The 22,500-nt window shown below is 44.7% G+C and overlaps 1 protein-coding gene across 2 annotated transcripts in view; it reads right to left on the minus strand.

Moving 5' to 3' along the window:
- The window catches only part of dock11 (dedicator of cytokinesis 11), a 151,486-nt gene that overhangs the window by 36,506 nt on the left and 92,480 nt on the right, over positions 1 to 22,500 (minus strand). For both annotated transcript variants that reach the window (XM_063187552.1, XM_063187551.1), the window contains 8 exons: positions 21,755 to 21,802; positions 20,113 to 20,240; positions 16,074 to 16,183; positions 11,073 to 11,210; positions 9,325 to 9,507; positions 7,029 to 7,142; positions 4,983 to 5,198; positions 950 to 1,007 (listed from right to left, as the gene is read on the minus strand). In XM_063187552.1, the coding sequence (XP_063043622.1) occupies positions 950 to 1,007; positions 4,983 to 5,198; positions 7,029 to 7,142; positions 9,325 to 9,507; positions 11,073 to 11,210; positions 16,074 to 16,183; positions 20,113 to 20,240; positions 21,755 to 21,802 (995 nt within the window). The remainder of the gene's footprint in view (positions 1 to 949; positions 1,008 to 4,982; positions 5,199 to 7,028; positions 7,143 to 9,324; positions 9,508 to 11,072; positions 11,211 to 16,073; positions 16,184 to 20,112; positions 20,241 to 21,754; positions 21,803 to 22,500) is intronic.

Below are 22,500 nucleotides of genomic sequence, written 5' to 3' on the forward strand. Positions count from 1 at the left end.
CTGAACAACCCTGACAGCGTGTAATTTCAAAGATTCCTTTACAAAATATGTATGTCATATTTCATGTGAAGCTGCGCAACATTAAAGTCACATCGCGGGCCGCATAAAACGTCCCTACATACATGTAGGTTCCCCACTCTCACAGTCACTTCGGCACTGGCATACATAGCATACACAGCACAAAGAATCTCTCTCTCTCTCTCTCTCTCTCTCTCTCTCTCTCTCTCCCTCTCTCTCTCTCTCTCTCTCTCTCTCTCTCTCTCTCTCTCTCTCTCTCTCTCTCTCTCTCTCTCTCTCTCTATCTCTCTCTCTTTCTTTCTCTTTCCCTTTCTCTCTCTCTCTCTCTACGTTAACCATCTGTGGTGGAAAGATGAGTCAGGGAGACAGACGCCAAGCAAAGAGCATGTTCTCCTCTTGAGACACACACACACACACACACACACACACACACACACACACACACACACACACACACACTCACACACACACACACACACACACACACACACACACACACACACACACACACACACACACACACACACACACACACACACACACTGATCTCATTGTCGTTGTGTCTTTGTGTGCTGTCAACTTAATTTGTTTTCTTAACTTGGCCAGTCAATATCTTTGGGAGTGCTCCAATTGACAAGTAAAATGGGTGACTAGACCAAGGTGTATCATACCCCATATAAGGTCTCACACACACACACACACACACACACACACACACACACACACACACACACACACACACACACACACACACACACACACACACACACACACACACACACACACACACACACACACACACACACACACACACTAACACGCACACACACTGTTTGCAACACAATTTCCTGTGGAGTAGTCAGAGTAGCATTCTCGTGGTGTGTGTGTGTGTGTGTGAGAGAGAGAGAGAGAGAGAGCGTCTGTGACTTACTTTTACGGTGTAGGTACTCTGCCACCAGCGCTGCCACATGGACGTAACACATAGCCGCCTGAGAACACACACACACACACACACACACACACACACACACACACACACACACACACACACACACACACACACACACACACACACACACACACACACACACACACACACACACACTAATAAAACACTCACACTAATACAACACACACTATGCAATAAAAAACACACACACACACTTTGCACAAACATACACACTTAACACACACATTTTACACTTTACACAAACATTATAACCCCCCCCCCCCGGTAGTTACATGCCCTGGTTATTCATGGCCCTCTGGTGTGATGGAATGTGACAGTGAACGCTGCTGATTAATTGTGTGTGTGTGCATGTGTGTATGCGTCTGCAGCTGAAACATGTGGATGACACTTAGCAGAAAGCTCATAAGTCATGCTGCCTAAGGCCGCTTTCACACCAAAGCGGTGAAGCGTTGCGGGATGGAAGCGATTTTTACCGGCGGTGGTGAAAATACATGGAATCATATGTGCCCTTTCACACCAACCGGCGGTAGTAGGGCTAGCTTTGGCTGTGGGGGGGTTTTGAACAGGACTGGCCGTGCACGGCGACGCTGTCAATGTGAAAGGCAGAGTAGAACACACCGGCTGAAACTAAGCAGAAAGACCTCAGTCGTCTCGCTGCCGCTCCGCCACAATCTAGTGTGGAGCCGGCCTAAGGAGGTACATAACCTGGTTCCCACATATCAGGTGCATGTGTGTGCGCATGTGTGTGTTTGGTGGGCGGTGTGGTGTGTGTGTGTGTGTGTGTGTCTGTGCATGCATGAGAGAGGGAGAGAGAGAGAGAGAGGGAGAGAGGGAGAGAGAGAGAGAGAGAGAGAGAGAGAGAGAGAGAGAGAGAGAGAGAGAGAGAGAGAGAGAGAGAGAGATACAGACAGTGTGAAAGTGAAAGCCCCATTGGGAAACCCCAACTCCCATTGTCATTGTGACAGAGCACTCCACAGCACACATGTGAACACTGCACACAACGGAATTGCATTTATGCCTCACCCGTGCAAGGGAGCAGCCCTCAATGGCGCCCCAAGGGAGCAGTACGGTACGATGAGTCATAGAGGAGGATGGTGGAGAGCACTGGTTAATTACTACCCCCTGCCAATCTGGCAGATCAGGAGTCGAACCGGCAACCTTTGGGCTACAAGTCTGATGCCCTAACCGCTTACCCATGACTGTCCAGTGTCTGTGGATAGTACTATTAGTCCTCCTGCGGTTCCCCAAATATGGGTGTGGACCTGGTCAGCCTGTGGTTAATGCTGCCAGGCAATGCCATGTCAAAAAAGTAAAGGTTGCCATGTCATCATCGAAAGGAAATCCACCCATTTCCTGTCTTTGTGTGTGTGACTGAGCTTGTCCAAGTCTGTCGGTCAACGAGGGCTGAAAAACTTGTGTGTGTGTGTGTGGGTGTGTGTAGCGCGTGTGTGTGTGTGTGTGTGTGTGTGTGTGTGTGTGTGTGTGTGTGTGTGTGTGTGTGTGTGTGTGTGTGTGTGTGTGTGTGTGTGTGTGTGTGTGTGTGTGTGTGTTTGTGCGTGCACGTGGGCCACCGGTGTAGCCTAATGGTAGGCCTACGAGAGCAGTTGTGCAGTTTGTGACTAGCTGACATTGATATAGTGTAACAAGTACTGGATATTGTGTGAGAAACAATTGAAAAAAAAAACAATTGAGAAAAAAAACAATCACATCATATTTTTGTAGTTCCAGACAGAGGGCTATGATGTGGCCCCAATTCATTCCTTTATAGGCCTACATACATTTCTGAAAATGAATATATAGTGTTTTGCAACTCCCTACTCCCCAACTCCCCATACTGTGACTTCTCATTAATTTTCGACAAGACACAGCCCTCTAAATCTGATGTGAGGTAAACAATTTTTTTTTGCCACATTTTGTGTGTGGGTGTGTGTGTGTGTGTGTGTGTGTGTGTGTGTGTGTGTGTGTGTGTGTGTGTGTGTGTGTGTGTGTGTGTGTGTGTGTGCCACACAGGAAGTGCCAGGAAGCACTGAACTGGACAGGATGTATTAGGAATCTAACCACTGCTCCTGATGGAGCCTCTAAACAAGGCCAGTCTAAACATTTACCATTCACACACACATACACACGCAGCACGCACATAGGCACACACACACACACACACACACACACAACCAAGCATGCACTGTCGTGCTGTGCAGTTGTGCTATTGGACCATATATTGTAATATAAGCAAGCCAGAATATGATCCGCAGATGTCTTCCTTCTCCAGAAGGACTGCAGATGTCTTCTTTCTGATGAAGCCAAGTTCACTGTACAAGTTTACAAGTGCACTGGTGGGCCAGGAGGGACCTCAGGTGGTCCGCAAGGAGATTTCTTTTGTACACTTTTCCAAGACAAACTAGCTGAAGCTAGCTAGACAAACTAGCTTAGGCTAGGAAGACAAACTCGCTGAAGCTAGCAAGACAATTTAGCTTAGGCTAGCAAGACAAACTAGCTTCGGCTAATACATATCATCAAGAGAAGGCTAAAGGTATCTGGATGTTCAAATTCTTCACTGGAGGATAGCCCCTTGAAGTGAACATCTCATTTTGGAGAGGGTTCTCAAAGTACAGGCATAACATGGATGTTCTCTTCCACAATAATTAAACAAAACTGTAATTCACTAGTTCGCCCTTGAGTGCTTGGTGTACAGTAAGCATGTTAGACATGTGGTAGCTGGCCTTGTTCCCAGGATGAGATCTGCTCGCATCTGCCCCCTGTGTGTAGAGGGATGATAGAGTGGGACCACTAGTGAAATGGAGTTCGGGGAGGAGGTGGGGCAATTCGAGAGCCTCCATGCAAGACACAGTCCCTCCAGGAATTCACAATATTGTGATTTGCAACTTTTTCGCAACTTAAGTTAAAATTGCGATGTTGCAATTTTAACCAATCACTACACTTTCCACAACTAAGCTACCTTCCACGTCTATTTTGGTGCTTTCGTTACATGCAACCTCTGGTATCTGTAGCCTATCATGAAAAGATTAGAGACTTAAGTTTTCTCCTTCTCTCGTGCAGAGGGCAAAATGTTCTCAGTAACGGAGGCAGGGTTGCCAGACACAGTTGATGATGCTGATAAAATGCCTGGAAGTACAATATCCTGTCCGATTTGAACTAAGTTGTATTGATCTCTATTTCTATGGTCACACATCAAAAGAAAAAGCCCACTCAATACGTTTTTTTTTTTTTTAACTGCAGATGGTTATCCGAAATAGCCCAATTGGCCTGGAAACCACTCAATCTGGCAACCCTGAATGCAGGCTGGGGTTGACATTTTAATGAGTTTTTAATGATTTTTACAACTGTGCCTGCATACTGCCTGTATTATGCACCACAAATTGTTATGTTTCTGATTATGTCCTCTTTTTGTAGGTCGTGGATTAAAAGTGCCTGCTTTATGTAACGCACTGTGATGTTTGCCGTGTGTGTGTCATCTCTACACACACAATGTCTCAGACACACTTTACAAACACATCTTGTCCTTCTCAAGAAGGAAGACCAACTGTGTGTGTGTGTGTGTGTGTGTGTGTGTGTGTGTGTGTGTGTGTGTGTGTGTGTGTGTGTGTGTGTGTGTGTGTGTGTGTGTGTGTGTGTGTGTGTGTGTGTGTGTGTGTGTGTGTGTGTGTGTGTGTGTACGCGTGTGCGTGTATGTGTGTGTGTGTGGTCTGTATGTGTACAGCATGTTTTGTACAGCTAAAGATGCTCAGTCTGGCCTCATGGAAAATCTCACTGTTTTGCAGAGACAACAGCTACAGTGCACACACACACGCACACACTTAATGCATTCCTACAGCATCATGAAGCAGCACTAGGCAGTTTTGTAAACTTGAAATCATTGCAAGCCTTTCATCAGGGAGCAGGACACTAAACAAACTTGTGTATACCATTGTATGCACATACACACAAACACAAACACACACACCACGCCCCACACACTCTACTCCACCTTCCCCACCTCTGAGTAGTCTCCGTGTTTGATGTGTGCGCGGGCCATGCTGTGTAGCCAGGTCCTCCTCAGTTCAGGCGTGGAGGCGTATGAGCAGGCCAGGCTGTACTGCAGGTCCAGCTGCATCTCCGGGTCTCGTTCGTGCTCACGCAGCAGAGCCGTCGCCATGAGAACCGTGCGGATTCGCTTGGTCAGGCCCTTCACCTCGCTGGGGAACGCTGTGGACTATAGACACAGAACATCACACATGACATACAAACACACACACACACACACACACACACACACACACACATCAGAACGGTGCGGATACGCTTGGTCAGGCCTTTAATACTGTGGACTACAGACACACACACACACACAAACACAATAAAAATTCATCTTTTTTTATATAGTGCTTTTTAAAGTACTCAAACGCTATAGACAAACACATTAGGGATGTCCCGATCCGATATCTGGATCGGATCGGCCGCCGATATAGGCAAAAAATGCGTATCGGGATCGGATCGGCAAGCACGAAAAAATCCGATCCAGAATCCGATCCAGAATCCAGTTTTGTTTTAAATCCGGTCCGTGTTTTCCGGCTCACCCGCAATCCATTCCAGTTTTTACTGTGGTTGTTCTTAAACTCCGGTCCGCATTTTCCAGCACACCTTCAGCTCTCGTCAGCAGCACACACGTGGGAGCAACTGCCTCAGCTCTCATTCGGCTCTCGTCTCACGCGCAGGCAGCGTCAGTTTTTCAGTCTGTGGTTTCAAAGAGCTTTAAAATGTTCTGTGTGTCCGTGAACAGTCCAGACACACAGAATTGCGCGCTTCATACCACTCTGCCTGCGTTTCAGATAGTATTTCAGTAAAAAGCGCTAATGTTTGGCTACAAACACTGAAAGATTTCACATGCTTCTCTCCGAGGCACAGCTTTCCTCTCATCCCCAATGTTTGTTGCCCAGCCACTACCGCTGCCTTTCTGTCCCACGACGTGTGTGTGTGTGTGTGTGTGTGTTTTCATATGGACAATGCCGTCTTGCTAAGATGCTAAGCAGCTGTTAAATTAAGGATGTGCTAATTCACATGGAGGAGCAAAAGCATAAGGTAGAAAATGGTATCGTTAATGTTATTGTGTCCATGGACCTGAGTAAATAAATATTGTAGTAGCCTACTCCACAGTGGTTGCGTCCGAATTAGTTTATGATTTATTTTAGCTATTTATCTAATTCCATTTTGATTAATTTGTAGCAGTTGTTTAGTTGTGATTGTTGTTTATTGGCATTAATCTAGGCTGTATTAGGCTACCTATGGCATAATGATAGGTTACTAGGCTACTTTGGGCATATGAGAGGGCCTCCAGTAGGCTAGCCTAGGTATGCCTACTGTGTGTCTTGGAATTTTCTTTACTTTTTTGTCTATGTTAAATGTAAACTCGTCCTGAATTGTCAACATGCTGGCAGCCTACAAAAAAACCCACCTTTGCATGGAAAACAGATGAATACTTCAACTGCTTGAATAAGCGTTCACTTACAGTTTAGAATATTATTTGCACTGATGGATTTTCAATGGTTTCCTTCGAATCTGGTTCAAGAGTAGAGCACTGGTGGCATTTTTGTTTGTGTAGTTAATTGACTATTATTTTGCCTAATTTGTATTTAACAGGTTTCTCAGTACAAATCATTGTATTACTCAAATTCACCTAATTCAGCTGGCTAGTTGTTATCAAGAGTAAACCCCTTTTCAACATGAGTGTGACAAGAAAGTAAGTAGGCTAAATAACTTTCAATTTAAATACTCCGATAGGCCGGTATCGGTATCGGACGGTATCGGTATCGGATCGGAAGTGAAATAAAATATCGGTATCGGATCGGAAGTGCAAAAACCTGGATCGGGACATCTCTAACACAAACACACACACACAGAATCCCCCCCACACACACACACCCGTAACACACACACACACAGAACCACAAACCCACATAATACATACACAAACATAACACACCCAAACACACACACACACACACACACACACACACACACACACACACACACACCCCTACCCTACCTTCATGGCCTTGTCGCTGTTAGCGAAGTTGTTGATGATGGAAAGCGACTCCTGGAATCGAGAGCTGCCCGTCAACGCCACATCAGAAATCAGCTGACTCACACCGATGATGATCTATAAACACAAACGAACACACGCACACGCACATGCACACACACACACACACTCACACACACACACACTCACACACATACACACAAACACACATACACACAAACGCAGGCACACACACACACACAGACACGCACGCATGCACACACGCATGTACGCACGCACGCACACACATACACACACACACATATTTTGATTACTTTTATTTGGATCCAAGAGACAACTAACAGGGTACAAGATCCACATGTTTTGGAAAAGGTATTTGACATGTTGATAGATCTTAAGGGCTACACACTTACATATGAAGGGTTTATTTGCAAAACGGTGTATCTCCATTTTTTGACTTTTGCATTTTATTATTGAAAATAACTGTTCAGAGGGTCTATCACCTACGTATGTGTGAAATCTTACCATTCAAATATTTTGAGAACATACTTTTTTAACCTAAATAAAATGCATTTTGCAATGCAATTGAATGGAATGCCCAATACAAAAGGTAAATTTCCCAACATTCTACAAAATGGAGATACACCGTTTTGCAAATAAACCCTTCATATAGTACCAGTCCTCTTATTGTTGTAGCATTCAAAATTCATGGATAAACAAAATATCTATGTCTCCATATCTGCATACTACCAATAATAGCTGAAATAGAGTAAAACTTTGCCAAAGTCTTTGCTCCTCTTTTTTGCATTCCTCCTAACTGCAGTCCTCTAACTACATTCTTGTGTACATGGCCTAAGCTTCCAAAGATCAGTACTACTAGTCTGCAATCATACCCCAACTGGGAAATACGTTCCAATAATGGCTGATACTTGAGCACTTTCGAGTAGTAACAAGTGTCCATATACAGATCAAAACAACACCCCACCTCAATAATGCATGCTGATTTTTCCTCTGAATTTACTATTACAATATCTGGTGTATTTGGGATGTTCTGAAAGTGATCAGAATCAAAAATGTCCTGTTGAAACCAGTTTGTTTTCACAGTGCTGTGTAGAAAAAAACTGCAATCCTGTCTTTGGTGTATGTTCTGTAAGTCCTTCGCAACCAGGTCAACCAAACGGTCGTGCCTGGCCACATACTGTCCCTTATAGTGATTGCATCCATTTAGTATATGAGCAACAGTTTCCTTTTCTTGCTGGTTTGAATGCAGGATACAAGAAGGGTCATACTTTGATGGGTACCAAGTTGACAGGTTGTACCTTGTTGGCAGGCATTGCAGCCTTGCTTTAATGGCAAACACAATGATTTCCTCTGAGATGGAGTGATTTTTAAAGACTGAATGGGACACGGATTTGTCGGCGGACTCAAGGAGCGCCAATTTCCCTTGCAGTTTTAGGTTTAGGTTATGTTTTTCTGTTATTTAAAAGTGATGCTCTGATGCTCTGTTTTTAATTTGCAACTGGCATGTCGTGTTGTTTTCGTTCAGAATCACTAAGGGCAAAATCTGGTGGTTTGTCACAATATCCTCGAGCGTGACTGCTGCTCCGAATCATACACACACACACACACACACACACACACACACACACACACACACACACACACACACACACACACACACACACTTTTTGGTAAATGCACAGATGAACACGTAATTGAAGCCAGGAGTCACAGGAGGCTTCTAGCACAATAACAACTGAGACGCTCTAAATTGTAAGACCAAGGCCAAGGTGTTTCCTTATTCTAGTGTGCATGTTTGTGTGTGTAGAGTACAGATCCCAAAGGTGTGTGTGTGTGTGTGTTTGGGGGGCGGAGTACAGCAGTGGTTCTCAGCCTTTTTTGAACAAATGCCCACTGGACCACATCATAAGCCTGCCCACCCCCTTAGCGCTAAAAAAACAAACTAGAAGAATGCCACCAATTGCAACTAAGCTTCGCCCCCTCTCAGCACCCCCTGTTAGGTAGTCACACTAGTGTAGAGCAAGGCATGTTGGTAAAGTGTGCTCTGAAGAAGCTCTTAGTCAAACTGTATGTGTGCAAACTGTTTTATATGTTGTGCATTTGAGCGTGCCTCAGTGGCTTTGGGTATTGTAGTGCCACTGAGCTGAGCTGTAAGTGTGTTCTGAGGAAGCTCTTCCTCTCATAGTTGTTCTGTGTCCTGTGTTAACTCTGCTTTACATGTATGCATATTTAAGCGTGCAGCAAAGGCTTCTGGGTATTGTGGTGTGCTGCCACTGACCTGTAAGTGTGTTCGGAGGAAGCTTTTCCTCTTGGTGAACTCATAGTTCTGTCTCATGAGCAGGTAGAGTAGAGCGGATGCCTCCCCTCTCAGCACCCCCAGCTTGGACACGCAGCAGCGGAGAACCTCGCAACACAAGGAGCCACACACACTCACACGGCCCTTAAACAGGACAGAGGGGAACTGTAACACACACACACACACACACACACACACACACACACACACACACACACACACACACACACACACACACACACACACACACACACACACACACACACACACACACACAGATTAATACACACTGCTATACACTCATACAGTAATAGTCACACACACACAAACAAACACACACACACACAAACAAACACACACACACACACACACACACACACACACACACACACACACACACACACATACACACACACACACACACAAACAAACACACACACACACACACAAACACACACACACACACACATACACAAATTAATACACACACAGTAGAACAGTTTCTCGCAACACAGAGACCCACACACACTCGCATGGTCTCCAAACAGGGCTGAGGGGAACTTCAACGCACTGACACACACACACACACACACACACACACACACACACACACACACACACACACACACACACACACACACACACACACACACACACACACCTGGCCTACACACACACACACACACACACACACACACACCTGGCCTACACACACACACACACACACACACACACACACACACACACACACACACGCATACACACACGCCCACACACACACACATTAATATACACAATATACACACACACTCACACAACCTTTTGTAAACAGCACAGCCAGAACCTGTAACATAAACACACATACGCATGAATGCACACGCACGCAGGCACACACACACACACACACGCAAGCATGCACACATTAATATACACACACAGTAGCGCAGCAACTCACAACACAAGGACACACACACACACACACACACTCACAAGGACTTTAAACAGGACAGAGGAGAACGGCAATGCACAAATACACTCACACGCACACACACACACACACACACACACACACACACACACACAGTCACACATGGTCAGAGTCACAGACGTCAAACCACACAGTAGTACACATGAAGCAATTTCTCCAACGTGTTGTTAAGTGATTGCAAGTGTGTTTAAGACATCTTTGTTGTCCAGAACAAACATGAGATGTTGCACTCTGTGGAAAGATAAGATAGACATCTACACAGTGTGGACATACCTATCTACCACCATCAGACAAGGAATCACACACACACACACACACACACACACACACACACACACACACACACACACACACACACACACACACACACACACACACACACACACACACACACACACACACACACACACACACACACACACACACACACACTCAAACAGCGTACGTATCAGATGGTTAAGCCTGTGGTTTACATTTCCCCATTTCCTGTTCACTCGCACACGTAAACCACAAAACACACACACACACACACACACACACACACACACACACACACACACACACACACACACACACACACACACACACACACACACACACACACACTCTCTCTCTCTCTCGCTCTGTACCTCTCTCTGTAAGAGGCAGTGTGTACAATGTAAACTGTGTGCCTGTGTATGTGTGTGTGTGGGTGTGTGCCTGTGTGTGTGTGTTGTGTGTGTGTGTGCGCGCGTGTGTGTACCTTGCTGATGAAGGCCCTGAGCGAGGCGAAGACGTGTTTGAGCGCCCCTTCTGATTGGCCAATCTTCAGGAAGGTCAGGTACACGCCAAAGACCTTCTGCATCAGGGGGTTGTGGCCGTCGCTGTCCGACAGCTGCGTCTGAGAGAACATGAAAACATTAGTGTGTGTGTGTGTGTATGTGTGTGTGTGTGTGTGTGTGTGTGTGTGTGTGTGTGTGTGTGTGTGTGTGTGTGTGTGTGTGTGTGTGTGTGTGTGTGTGTGTGTGTGTGTGTGTGCGTGCGTGTGTGTATTCTGCATCAGAGGGTTGTGGACAGAGATAACATGAAAACATTAGTGTGTGTGTGTGTGTGTGTGTGTGTGTGTGTGTGTGTGTGTGTGTGTGTGTGTGTGTGTGTGTGTGTGTGTGTGTGTGTGTGTGTGTGTGTGTGTGTGTGTGTGTGTGTCTCTCTCTCTCTCTCTCTCTCTCTCACACTGTGTGTGTGTGCGTGTACGTGTCTGCGGGTGTGTGCGTGTGTGTGTATTCTGTGTCAGAGGGTTGTGGCCATGACTGTCTAACAGCTGCGAGATATGATTACGAATATGTCAAGTCAAGTCAAGTTTGTATTGCGCAATTCATACACAGGTGAAATTCAATGTGTGTTTGTGTGTGTGTGTGTGTGTGTGTGTTTGTGTCCGTTTCTGTGTGTGTGTGTGTGTGTGTGTGTGTGTGTGTGTGTGTGTGTGTGTGTTAGGGCTGTCCACGACCAAGGATTTTGTTGGTCGACCAAAGGTCGTCATTTTCTCCGACTAATCGATTAATCGCCCCCCCCCCAAAAAAAAATTATATAATTTAAAAAAAAAAAAATTTTTTTTTTTTTTTTACACATCACATTTTGACCCAGATAGCCCTACTAGGCCTAATGAATATTCGAAGTTCGAATTTACATAGTTTAAGCCTGTAAAACAAATAAAAAACGAATTAAAATTAATATTCAGTGATGGAAACAAACTGCCTATGGTAGAGATGACGCTCTCTGCCAACTGGAGGGCAGAATCAATATCCTCGCGTTGACGTTTTTCATCTATTTCGACATTTGTTGCAGCATTACTGTATAGTTGTTCACTGGAATGTCCATCAAGCGCTTAGTGTCCGTTTATGGTCTTAAATGATGCGCAGCATTTCCCCCTTTAAATGACCTACGCTGGTTTTGTTTATCGCTGGAATGGAGTCTTGACAAGAGTTCTTGCCGTTCAGGGCAGCAAACAGAATTCTGATAAGTTTGTCGGTGAATGACTTAACGTAGGCCTACACAGGGCCGCGTTAACCCTCGCCGAGGCCCGGTGCAGACGCAATCCGGGGCCCCTACACCACATTATAATGAGCCATATTCAAAACGCATGAAACAACGCAGGCTACACGGTTTACTCCAACACAAAAAAGGGTGCGCTGAACCCCCTGCTGAGTTCACCAGTCACAACGCAAGCCATTGGAAGCATAGCCAGCTGACAGGGAGGAGATTCTGTGCACTGCCGTTTGGCAGAGTAAACGTTGACTCAGCTAGAACTTCCAAACAGAAGCACAACCAAAAGTCTCTTATTTTTGCTACGTTGCTGCCGACCAATTTGTCGAATCGAAACCGTCGTGGTAAACACGTGTTAAATAGCCTAATTTAACCTCCAATGGAAAGTAGCCTAGCCTACTCAGCTGTCGCTTGTCGCAAGGAGGGAATCCCCTTAGCAGCGAACCACAACAAAGCGAAGCTGTCACGAAATCCCCTCAAAATGTACCATATACCAATTAAGAAGTCAGCGGTTTTCATCTAGATGGTGCATTACACTGCAATAGTATGCAATCATTACAGTAGACTACGGTGCAAATTCGTAATGTTTAGATGTGGATGTGGATGTATCACACAAGTTTTTTTTCTCCCAGAAAGAGCCACTTGCTAACTGAACAATCTGCGAGTGGTACCCAGGCATGTTTTAACTGAACACAAACCCGAACGCAAAGATAACCTATAGGCTACGCTGACAGAGCATCGACATTATTACAGTGCTTTAGGGAAATGGCCATAACAGTGCTTTAGGAAAATGCGACTATATCATTTTAGTGTTTGCTAAATCCTTGGCTTGCCCTGTTGTTGTCAGACTGTCAGAACTTTGAGTGCTGGTTGGTGCACTTGCTACGCAGCATTATTGTGAACATTTTTTTTAAAAAACACCTCAGAAGTGATCCTCGCCGCGCCATGCAAGACTTTTGTTTCGCGAATGCAGTTGGGTGCGTGATTTATTTCCCCATGTTTTAACTATAGAATAAGATAAAGTTAGGTTGGTGTGCTGTGCTCTTGTTTGCTTAGCTTACATGATTGCACAAGTCCATGATCGCTATGCAACCATTACAAAAAGCGATTATAACACTGACATTACAAAAATGACTAACGTTGCCAACCTTCTCTTCAATGCGTTAATCCATGCCGGGCTGAAGTTTATCCGTACAATCTGAAGCAAGTGCCGACGCCGTTTTCTCACATCTTTTTTAGAGTAGCCCATCATCAAACTCAAAAAAATATTGACCACCGTTTTCACTGGTGGCACAACCAGAAGCATCTGACTGAAATGATTATTTCGAAGACCTCCGATTCCTGCGTGCATGCAGAGGCGATTCTAGGCTCAGTAGGGGGGCCACGCGAAAATTAAAAAGAAAGAACACTTGTAACAAATCGCCACACTGTTCCCCAGCTACAGTCTTGGGGGGCCCAAGCTGCCTGTCTAGCCTGGTGACAAGATATGCATATGCGCCTCTGCTTGCCTACGGATGGCGAAATGCATCAAAAATACAATTGATTGTCTCAAAATATCGTTTCATATTTTCCAGTCTCACGACGTCCGGGGCCCCCTCTAGTGGCGGGGCCCGGTGCTGCAGCACCGGTTGCACCATAGGATAACGCGTCCCTGGGCCTACACACACACCCCAAAATATGTTCATATCTGGAGGTGGTTCTTTGGATGTTGGCCAGCACGGAGTACCATACAATTGTACAGCAAAGTGGTATGGAAGCTAACAAAGTGCGACTTAGCACCATGACGTTGCAACATAGCATTTTGGAGCTTCAGAATATGTAACGACACGACTTCACACTTTTTACACCGTCTGCAATAAACGGATAATTATGCGAGACGAGACAGATGCAGGCGGCTCCCTGTAGTTCTGTCATCCAATGGATTCAACGAGTCGAGTGAGGTATTGTAGCAAACGGTGCCGGGTAGCGTGTACGGGTGCGTGTGTATGAGAGAGGGAGGGGAGAGCAGCATCTGCCGTGGTGGTGAACTTACATAATTAAACGCACCTGTTATTCAAATTCGCGTGGTTCTTCTCGCCCGACGTTAGTGACCATTGGCTGACAAGCTGTATCCTTTTCAAAAAATAATCCCATGTTTTAGAGCTCCTTCCAGACATGGTCAAAATAACTTCTATCCTTCTCAAACAAATCAACAACACGTCTTCCTTTGTCACGCCCTTCAAGTTAAGAGTCCTGAAAGAACTTTGACGAGATGCTGTTTTTTTGTTTTTTTTCTCCGCTGCGACCAATCGACCAATGGGATTCGGTCGACTGGAATTTTTTTTGGTCGACCAACGATTAGTCGATTATTTGCGGACAGTCCTAGTGTGTGTGTGTGTTTCTGGGTTTATGTACAGTATGTCCAGTACTACCAGAGAAGCTTCAGTAGAGACGTGTGTGTATGTGTGTGTAGTTTGTGTGTGTGTGTGTGCAGAGAGGCCGACAGGGCAAGGCAAAGAGGTCGCTTGTCCAGGGCCCAGGGAGAGAGGGTACCCACAATTGCAAGGCTGTCAGCGGCCCTGTGTGTGTGTGTGTGTGTGTGTGTGTGTGTGTGTGTGTGTGTGTGTGTGTGTGTGTGTGTGTGTGTGTGTGTGTGTGTGTATCAGGGATGTGCATTTCGGGCAAAAACACTATTCGAAATTCGATGGCCGCTATTCGAATGATATTCGAAAATCGAAAAAAAAAAAGATGTGCGTCTGCTGACTGAAGGACTCCCACCATAAAGAGTCCAATACTTATTTACTGTGGCCTTCCATCTACAGCACGAGGGGGGAGCAATCGCTAGAAAATGCTGTCGAGCGTACACCTCTGAACGTCCAGCAGCACGTTCACTGGAAGAGGGAGTCTGTGCGTCCGTGACGTGAAATATTTCTCATTCCCTTCCCCTCCTTCCATTCTCGTAGCACGGCAAAATAAACCTCATTGAAGAACAGTTGTTTGCTAGCTGTGCTAGACAGTATTCCGATTTGCACGGTTACAGGGGTGGTATTTACTTCGGAGAAGTTTGTTTTCCAAATCCGAAGCAACTCCACGACCCCAAATAGTTGCAGATTATAGTGTAGTGAGCCAGATAAAATCGCCTCAGCTAAGAGTGCCATGTTTACTTAGCTTGTTAGCTTATTCTTATTAGCGTTAGAGATATTGAAATATGGTAACCTGCCATTGTTGACACTGACATTGGCTAACAGTTACAAGGGTAGCTTACCTTGCAAAGGTTTACGCTGGCCAAATCAGACGCAAATTGACGTGACATTATTCACAAATAGCTGCAGATGACAGTCCATGTTTACAAAACCAGCACCAATTGCAGATTTACAGTGTCCACTATTTATTGATAAATCCCCAATGCCCATTCCTGAAATGCACGAGATGCGTGCTTCTCCTTTGCTGTAAACAGTGTGTGTCGGCGGGGGGCGGGACGCTTTCAGACACACTCGCCTTGTGTTGGAAACCCTGCAGTAGTTTTCATTTTGTTTTCGTTTTTTTTTATGTGGGGTCTGCATTTTATATCGTCAATGTGGATTTTGAGACTGGCTCTATTTTTTTATTCGACAGGGCCATTCTAAATTCGAAAGAATAACGAATATTCGAACATTCGAATATTCGTGCACATCCCTAGTGTGTGTGTGTGTGTGTGTGTGTGTGTGTGTGTGTGTGTATGTGCGCGTGTGTGTATCTTTACCTTAAAGTTGTGAGTGAAGGCTGACAGTATGTCCAGGACGACCAGAGAAGCTTCAGTGGAGATATTTCCTTCCAGAAGAGCCTGGTGGTTAATCTCTATCTCAGACAGGCCTGCACACACACACACACACACACACACACACACACACACAAGCGCACGCACGCACGCATATACAAGCATGCATGTACACGGACATAGTCACGCACATACACACACTTGCAGGCATGCATGTATATGTGCATACGCAGGCACAAGCACACACACGCACACGGACACACACACGGACACACACACACACACAAACACACGGACACACACACACACACACACACACACACACACACTCACACACACACACACACACACACACACACACACACACACACACACAGACACATACGCACACACAGACACGCACACAAACGCACGCACACACACACAGACACACCTTTTACAGGGATTAAAGCAAAAAAAAGTCATCTGACTGAACTTTTTTACCGATTAGGTACCCGATCGAGTATCACTCCGTAACCCTACGAAAACCAATGTAGCCAGGCTCTGCCCTCGTAACGAAACATACGCAAGGAATTGTGTCAGAGCCAGCGCTAGACATAGGCAGACAGGGCAGTCGCCTAGAGCAGAATAGGCCTATGTCTTGAGGGTGCCAGTAATACCAAAAACTGCCACAAAATCAGAACTTCAACCAACATAAAACTTTACAGTTCACATTAACAATGAATATTCATTATACACTAAGTAGGTCTGTATACACTCAATATGAATGTACCTGTAGGTACTAGATCAGATGTGCTCAATCAGATGTAGGCCTACAATGCTATGTTTACAGATGCCAATTTCTAAATACAAAAAGAGGGAAAGGGGACAGGCCTAGGCCACCAGATTGACTAGAAATGGCCGAGAATGGAGGAATGATGGATACTATATCAGACTGCAAACACTGAACTGCAATTTGGGGCATGTTTTGGTTATTTCCTCTTATTTCTACCCATTATTTATGAATTGTTCACAACATTATGCAGAATGGATTCACAATGAGTGTTGCTTCAAAATGGTAGCTGATCTCACAGAATTATTGACTTGGAATTGCAATGTGTTGATACAGTAATCCCATTGTGGTTTTTGTTGTTGTTGTAGTAGTAGCAGGCTACCGGTAGGCCTATATTTTGTCTTTCACATCAGAATGGGCACACACCGTTCTGGTGAAAGCACTGGTGCGCATTGCTTGCAGTTGTATCTCTGACATTTAAAAAACAATGCACTGTCTGGTCATAGCAATCAGAGGGAGAAAACTAGTTGTTGGTTATTTGTATGTTTTTCACCCTTTTTCACTATTTATCCTGTTACAAATAACTTGTTGACTTTTACAAACAGGGTGCGGTAGTCTGCCTCTGTGTTCTACCGTTTTGAAAACCTAATGGCTACTTTTTTGCCTCTCGATGTGCGGTGCCAGGCACACGCTTACCATTGATATAAAAAACGTCCCCGATTCCTGCACGCACTCGTGTTCTCTCATACAAGCTGACAAGACGCACGCAGACACGACACAGGCACAGTCAGACGTCCATCATTTAACAAAAGTAACACACTTTCCCAAGCTTGTCGCGCAACTTTCCACTCGAATCAAGGCAAATCGCCCACCCATCGGCCCTGAGTGCGCAGTGCGCAAATAACTGAACTCAAACGAAACGCATAGTCCGAGAAGATGGGCACAGACGTTGAGCCACTCAAAAACAAGCACACACACAACTGTTGCTGCACACTAGGGATGCAAATGATTAATCGACTTTAGATTAGTTGTCGAGCAAGAGGTTGCTCGATCAAAATGTATTAATCGCGATTAATCGCTAGAGGGCGCTAGAGACTGTTGAGTAGTTCTAGTTCTAGGCCTATTCAAATCCATGGTGCGCAGAGTTTTTATCTATTAAATAGTCATTGCAACTTCTAGAGTTCTTGTGGGTCTTTTGAATCTGTGATTATGCCAAGCCCAATGATGTAAATTGTTACTGTTTGAATTATGAGAAAAAACATCTTTCAAGACAGGCAAATGTCACTGCAAGCAGCATTTCACTGTAGGGTTAAGCTTGCTATGTTAGCTTAGCGTGCTAACTAGCGAAATCACAAACGTAGTCATTTCAAATTGTGAGCTGTAATTTTAATCACTAACACCCTGTCAGATATCAAGACTAGTATTAGCTGAACTGGGCATGGTAATATATGACCATGCATGAAGAGGAGCACCATCTGTTCAATTCCAGGTGAATCCATGTTAGCTGTAAGTGTTGTTGTCATAGCTCCATTCATTGTCAATGGAGCCTGTTAGCTTATCGGCTCTCCTTACAGACACAGGAAATACTTTTTTGTTCAGAAACGAACTTTGTTGACATTACTATGCATTATGGACAACAACACACCACCCAAAATATAGCATTTCTTTATTTTGAAGCGTATAAAATTAAAATGCTTGTGGTTGATCATGCTGGCTGGCACACCTATATGCAGACAAGTTCTGAGTCTGATCACGTTTCACTCAACGTTGTCTGTCATCATATCTCAGGCAACAGCAAGGCGACATAGAGGGGGCATGGGGCTACTAGTTCACTCCTGGGTGAAACCAAGCAATGCCCCCCCAAAGGTGGTGTGGAGATGCCATAGAAAACATGTCTGCTTTCTTTTCCTAATGCATAATTACTTGAGGAATATATAATATAAGATAACATAATACAATATGGGCTAAATTATCATAATGTAATTCTCATAATATAATTTAATATAACAATATAGGCCTATACTTTTTGAACTCAGTGTTTTAACTATTTAGCTGATATTTTAAAAGGCCCTATGAAATTCAGGTGAAAAAACGCCGCTTATCAATTAATCGAAAGTCGATCGATAACACTATCAACTAATGATTAATGAATTAATCGATAATTTGCATCCCTACTAAACACTATTCCAGTTAGCAAAAATAGCATCACACAATAGCCTACAACAACCCTTGAAAGTGAAACAAACATCGAAACGGCATTTATCGACCATATGAGTCCACTCATCAGAACACTGCTTCCCAGAACAAGACGTGGCATAAAATATTGACTCTGCCTGGGATAGCAACAGTGACTCCTGTAAAATGCAATTCATTTTTAACTTATTTCTTGAATGTATATCGGCAACAACAAAGTTAATCTGCTATGATTACAGATGAGACAGTAAAGTATCCGTTGTCAGAAAGACAACTAGAGCTAGTTCTATCATAGCCCTTTTACGCAGCCAGTCAAACGCGCTAAACTTTGAGGATGAAACGCGTGGTATCCTAGCTAGCTGCCAATGATAGCCGTCCCATTGGGGCTATGAATAATGTTAGTAAAAGCCACAATGCTTAAAAGGCAAACCCTTCATGAAAAAGACATCATGCGCAGTCGAAGTGAACTATTCTTTTTTTTCTAACAATCTGCCCCGGCAGGTGCAACGATAATGGAAACGTGTCCTACCTTCTTCCAGCTATGCATTCCATGCATATGCATTATTAGCCCATATTGGAATCTCAGTCCAACTCGTTTAACGATTGTCATTGCACTTTAAAGACATAGAATTACACGTGTTTTCTTTTCTGCCATCAGCAACAATGTTGGCTTTTTTTTTTTTTTCTCTCGCGCTGCATCGCCACCTAATTGTTGACCGCTTGTGCTGTACTTCTTTTTTTTTTTTTGAAGAACGGGGATGGCTCAAAACTATTGATGAGTGAATCTGTTGTAGGCCTATCACACCAGTGGTGGAGTGTATAACTAAATCCGTACACCAAACACACCTCTGTCACCTTCTCATGACCAGGAGTGCTCTCGATTTGTGTTCAGTTGGAAAGTAAACATTGTAAATTAATTGACATAAATTATACGGACGGAAATCCGTCCAAACGAAAATCCAGTTGACGGAAATCCATCGTAGCGACGGAAAACTTTAATCCCTGCACACGCACACACGCAGAGACACGCACACACACACACACACGCACACACAGTACCTGAGGTGTCCAGGGTTCCAAACGGTGTGAGCCTGGTCTGTGTGAGTGATCCCCTGCTCCTCATTATTGGCATCGTCTGAGACCGGCGCTCTGGAGACGAGAGCTTACACACCCACAGGTCCTGACTCCTGCACACACACACACAGGTGTGCACACACGGGCATTCACGCACGCACGCACGCACGCACGCACGCACACACACACACACACACACACACACACACACACACACACACACACACACACACACACACACACACACACACACACACACACACACACACACAGGCGCGCACATACACACGCACACACACGCGCGCACACACACACTTAGTACTTAGCACCTATTCATGAAAAGATAAAATTTGCAATACCTACTCTGGCCACCATCCTAGATATTGCACTTTTAACTCACATACTGTATGAACTTCACTGCCATCTCATTTCTAACCCATAGCGTTCAATATTTTATCGTCCACCTTTTTACAGCTATTAAAGCTTCAACTCATCTGGGAAGGCTGTCCACAAGGTTGGGGAGTGTGTTCATAGGAATGTTTGACCATCCCCCCAAAAGGGCATTGGTAAAGTCACACACTGACGCTGATTGAGAAGGCCTGTCTTTCCTGTCTCCGCTCTTATTCATCCTAAACGTTTTCTATTGGGTTCAGGTTAGGACTCAGGTGTGCAGGCCAGTCAAGTTCATCCATACCATACTCTGTCATCCATGTCTTTATGGACCTTGCTTTGGGCACTCGGGCACAGTCATGTTGGAAGAGGAAGGGGAGCGCTACAAACTCTTCCCACAACATTGGGAGCATGCCATTTTCCAAAATGTTGCAGGATGGGATACATGCCCATACACCAGGGGTAGGCAATTAGGTTTGGATGCGGGCCGATTTTTTTTCCGACAAGGGCATCGCGGGCCGGCCATGGCCATGGTTTTCTAACGGTTAAAAAGTCCTGGCGTCTCTCTTTGATGAAATGGGCGACCTGCCTTAGCAAGCTGTAACCAATGTATAAAAATGCCAGTTGTTTATTGTTTATTTTTATAAAAGGTTTAATTAGCTGATGATTGTAGATATCAATGCAAAATTTCATTGGTAAAAGCCATGGAACTAAAACTTGATTCCGAATGCAGGACAAACAAAGGAGCATGGAACTAATCCTGTACGCATTTTTTTTCCAGTTAGGCTATTTGACTGCACTCACGGCATTGCACTGCTATTTGCTGAATCTCGTGGGCCGAATATAATTGATGGCGGGCCAGATTTGGCACCTGGGCCGCTAATTGTCTAGCCCTGCCATACACGTATCGTATATCAAACAATTTTGGTCAATTCATGCTCCCAACCTCTCTTTCCAGCTTACTTCACATATAGAGTATCTTACCTGCTAATGTCAAGTCCAAAGAGTCTCTTCTTACTGTGACATATGAGGAGACTCTTCTCTGCTAATGTGACATTTATTTTATTTGGGTTAATTGAGTCAGGGACCATGTGCAAGGTACATACATTTGAAAGTGCAGGTCATCCCTTTACTTTTGTAATGCCTGTAGCTTGCAAATGTTCCCTGACTCAATAAACCTAAATAAAATTAAATAAAGTAGAACAAAATATAAAGATCCTCTCTCCTGCTGTCTTACCTGCTGATGTTCCTCTTCCCTCCATAGCGAAGCTGGACCAGGCAGATCCTGCAGGGTACAAAAGAATCATGTGAGCCGTTTTGCGTTGTGCTATAGTGTGTGTGTGTGTGTGTGTGTGTGTGTGTGTGTGTGTGTGTGTATGTGGGTCCTTGTGAATGTTTATGGATGGTGTGTGTGTGCTTGTGTTACGTGCGTGAGCGTGTGCCTATTTGTGTGTGGTGTGTGTGTGTGTGTGTGTGTGTGTGTGTGTGTGTGTGTGTGTGTGTGTATGCCTATTTGTGTGTGTGTGTGTGTGTGTGTGTGTGCGCGTGCATGCTTGTGAGTGTATGTGTGTGTGTGTATGTGTGTGTGTGTGTGTGTGTGTGTGTGTGTGTGTGTGTGTGCGTGTGTGTGTGTGTGTGTGTGTGTGTATGTGTCTGCTTTCAGTGTAGAATGCTTGTGTTACGTGCGTGAGCGTGTGCCTATTTGTGTGTGGTGTGTGTGTGTGTGTGTGTGTGTGTGTGTGTGTGTGTGTGTGTGTGTGTGTGTGTGTGTGTGTGTGTGTGTGTGTGTGTGTGTGTGTGTGTGTGTGTGTGTATGTGTCTGCTTTCAGTGTAGAATGCAAACACAATGTCAACTCACCCGCATAAAGAGCAACATTCATATTTACACTGCAAACACAAAGTAGCTAACTAGCACAAAGGCACACACACACGCACACACACACACACACCTTGCTTTGTGCACTGTGCACTAAGATTATCAGT

Source organism: Engraulis encrasicolus, chromosome 21 (genome assembly GCF_034702125.1).
Source record: "Engraulis encrasicolus isolate BLACKSEA-1 chromosome 21, IST_EnEncr_1.0, whole genome shotgun sequence".
Classification (NCBI taxonomy): Eukaryota; Metazoa; Chordata; class Actinopteri; order Clupeiformes; family Engraulidae; genus Engraulis; species Engraulis encrasicolus.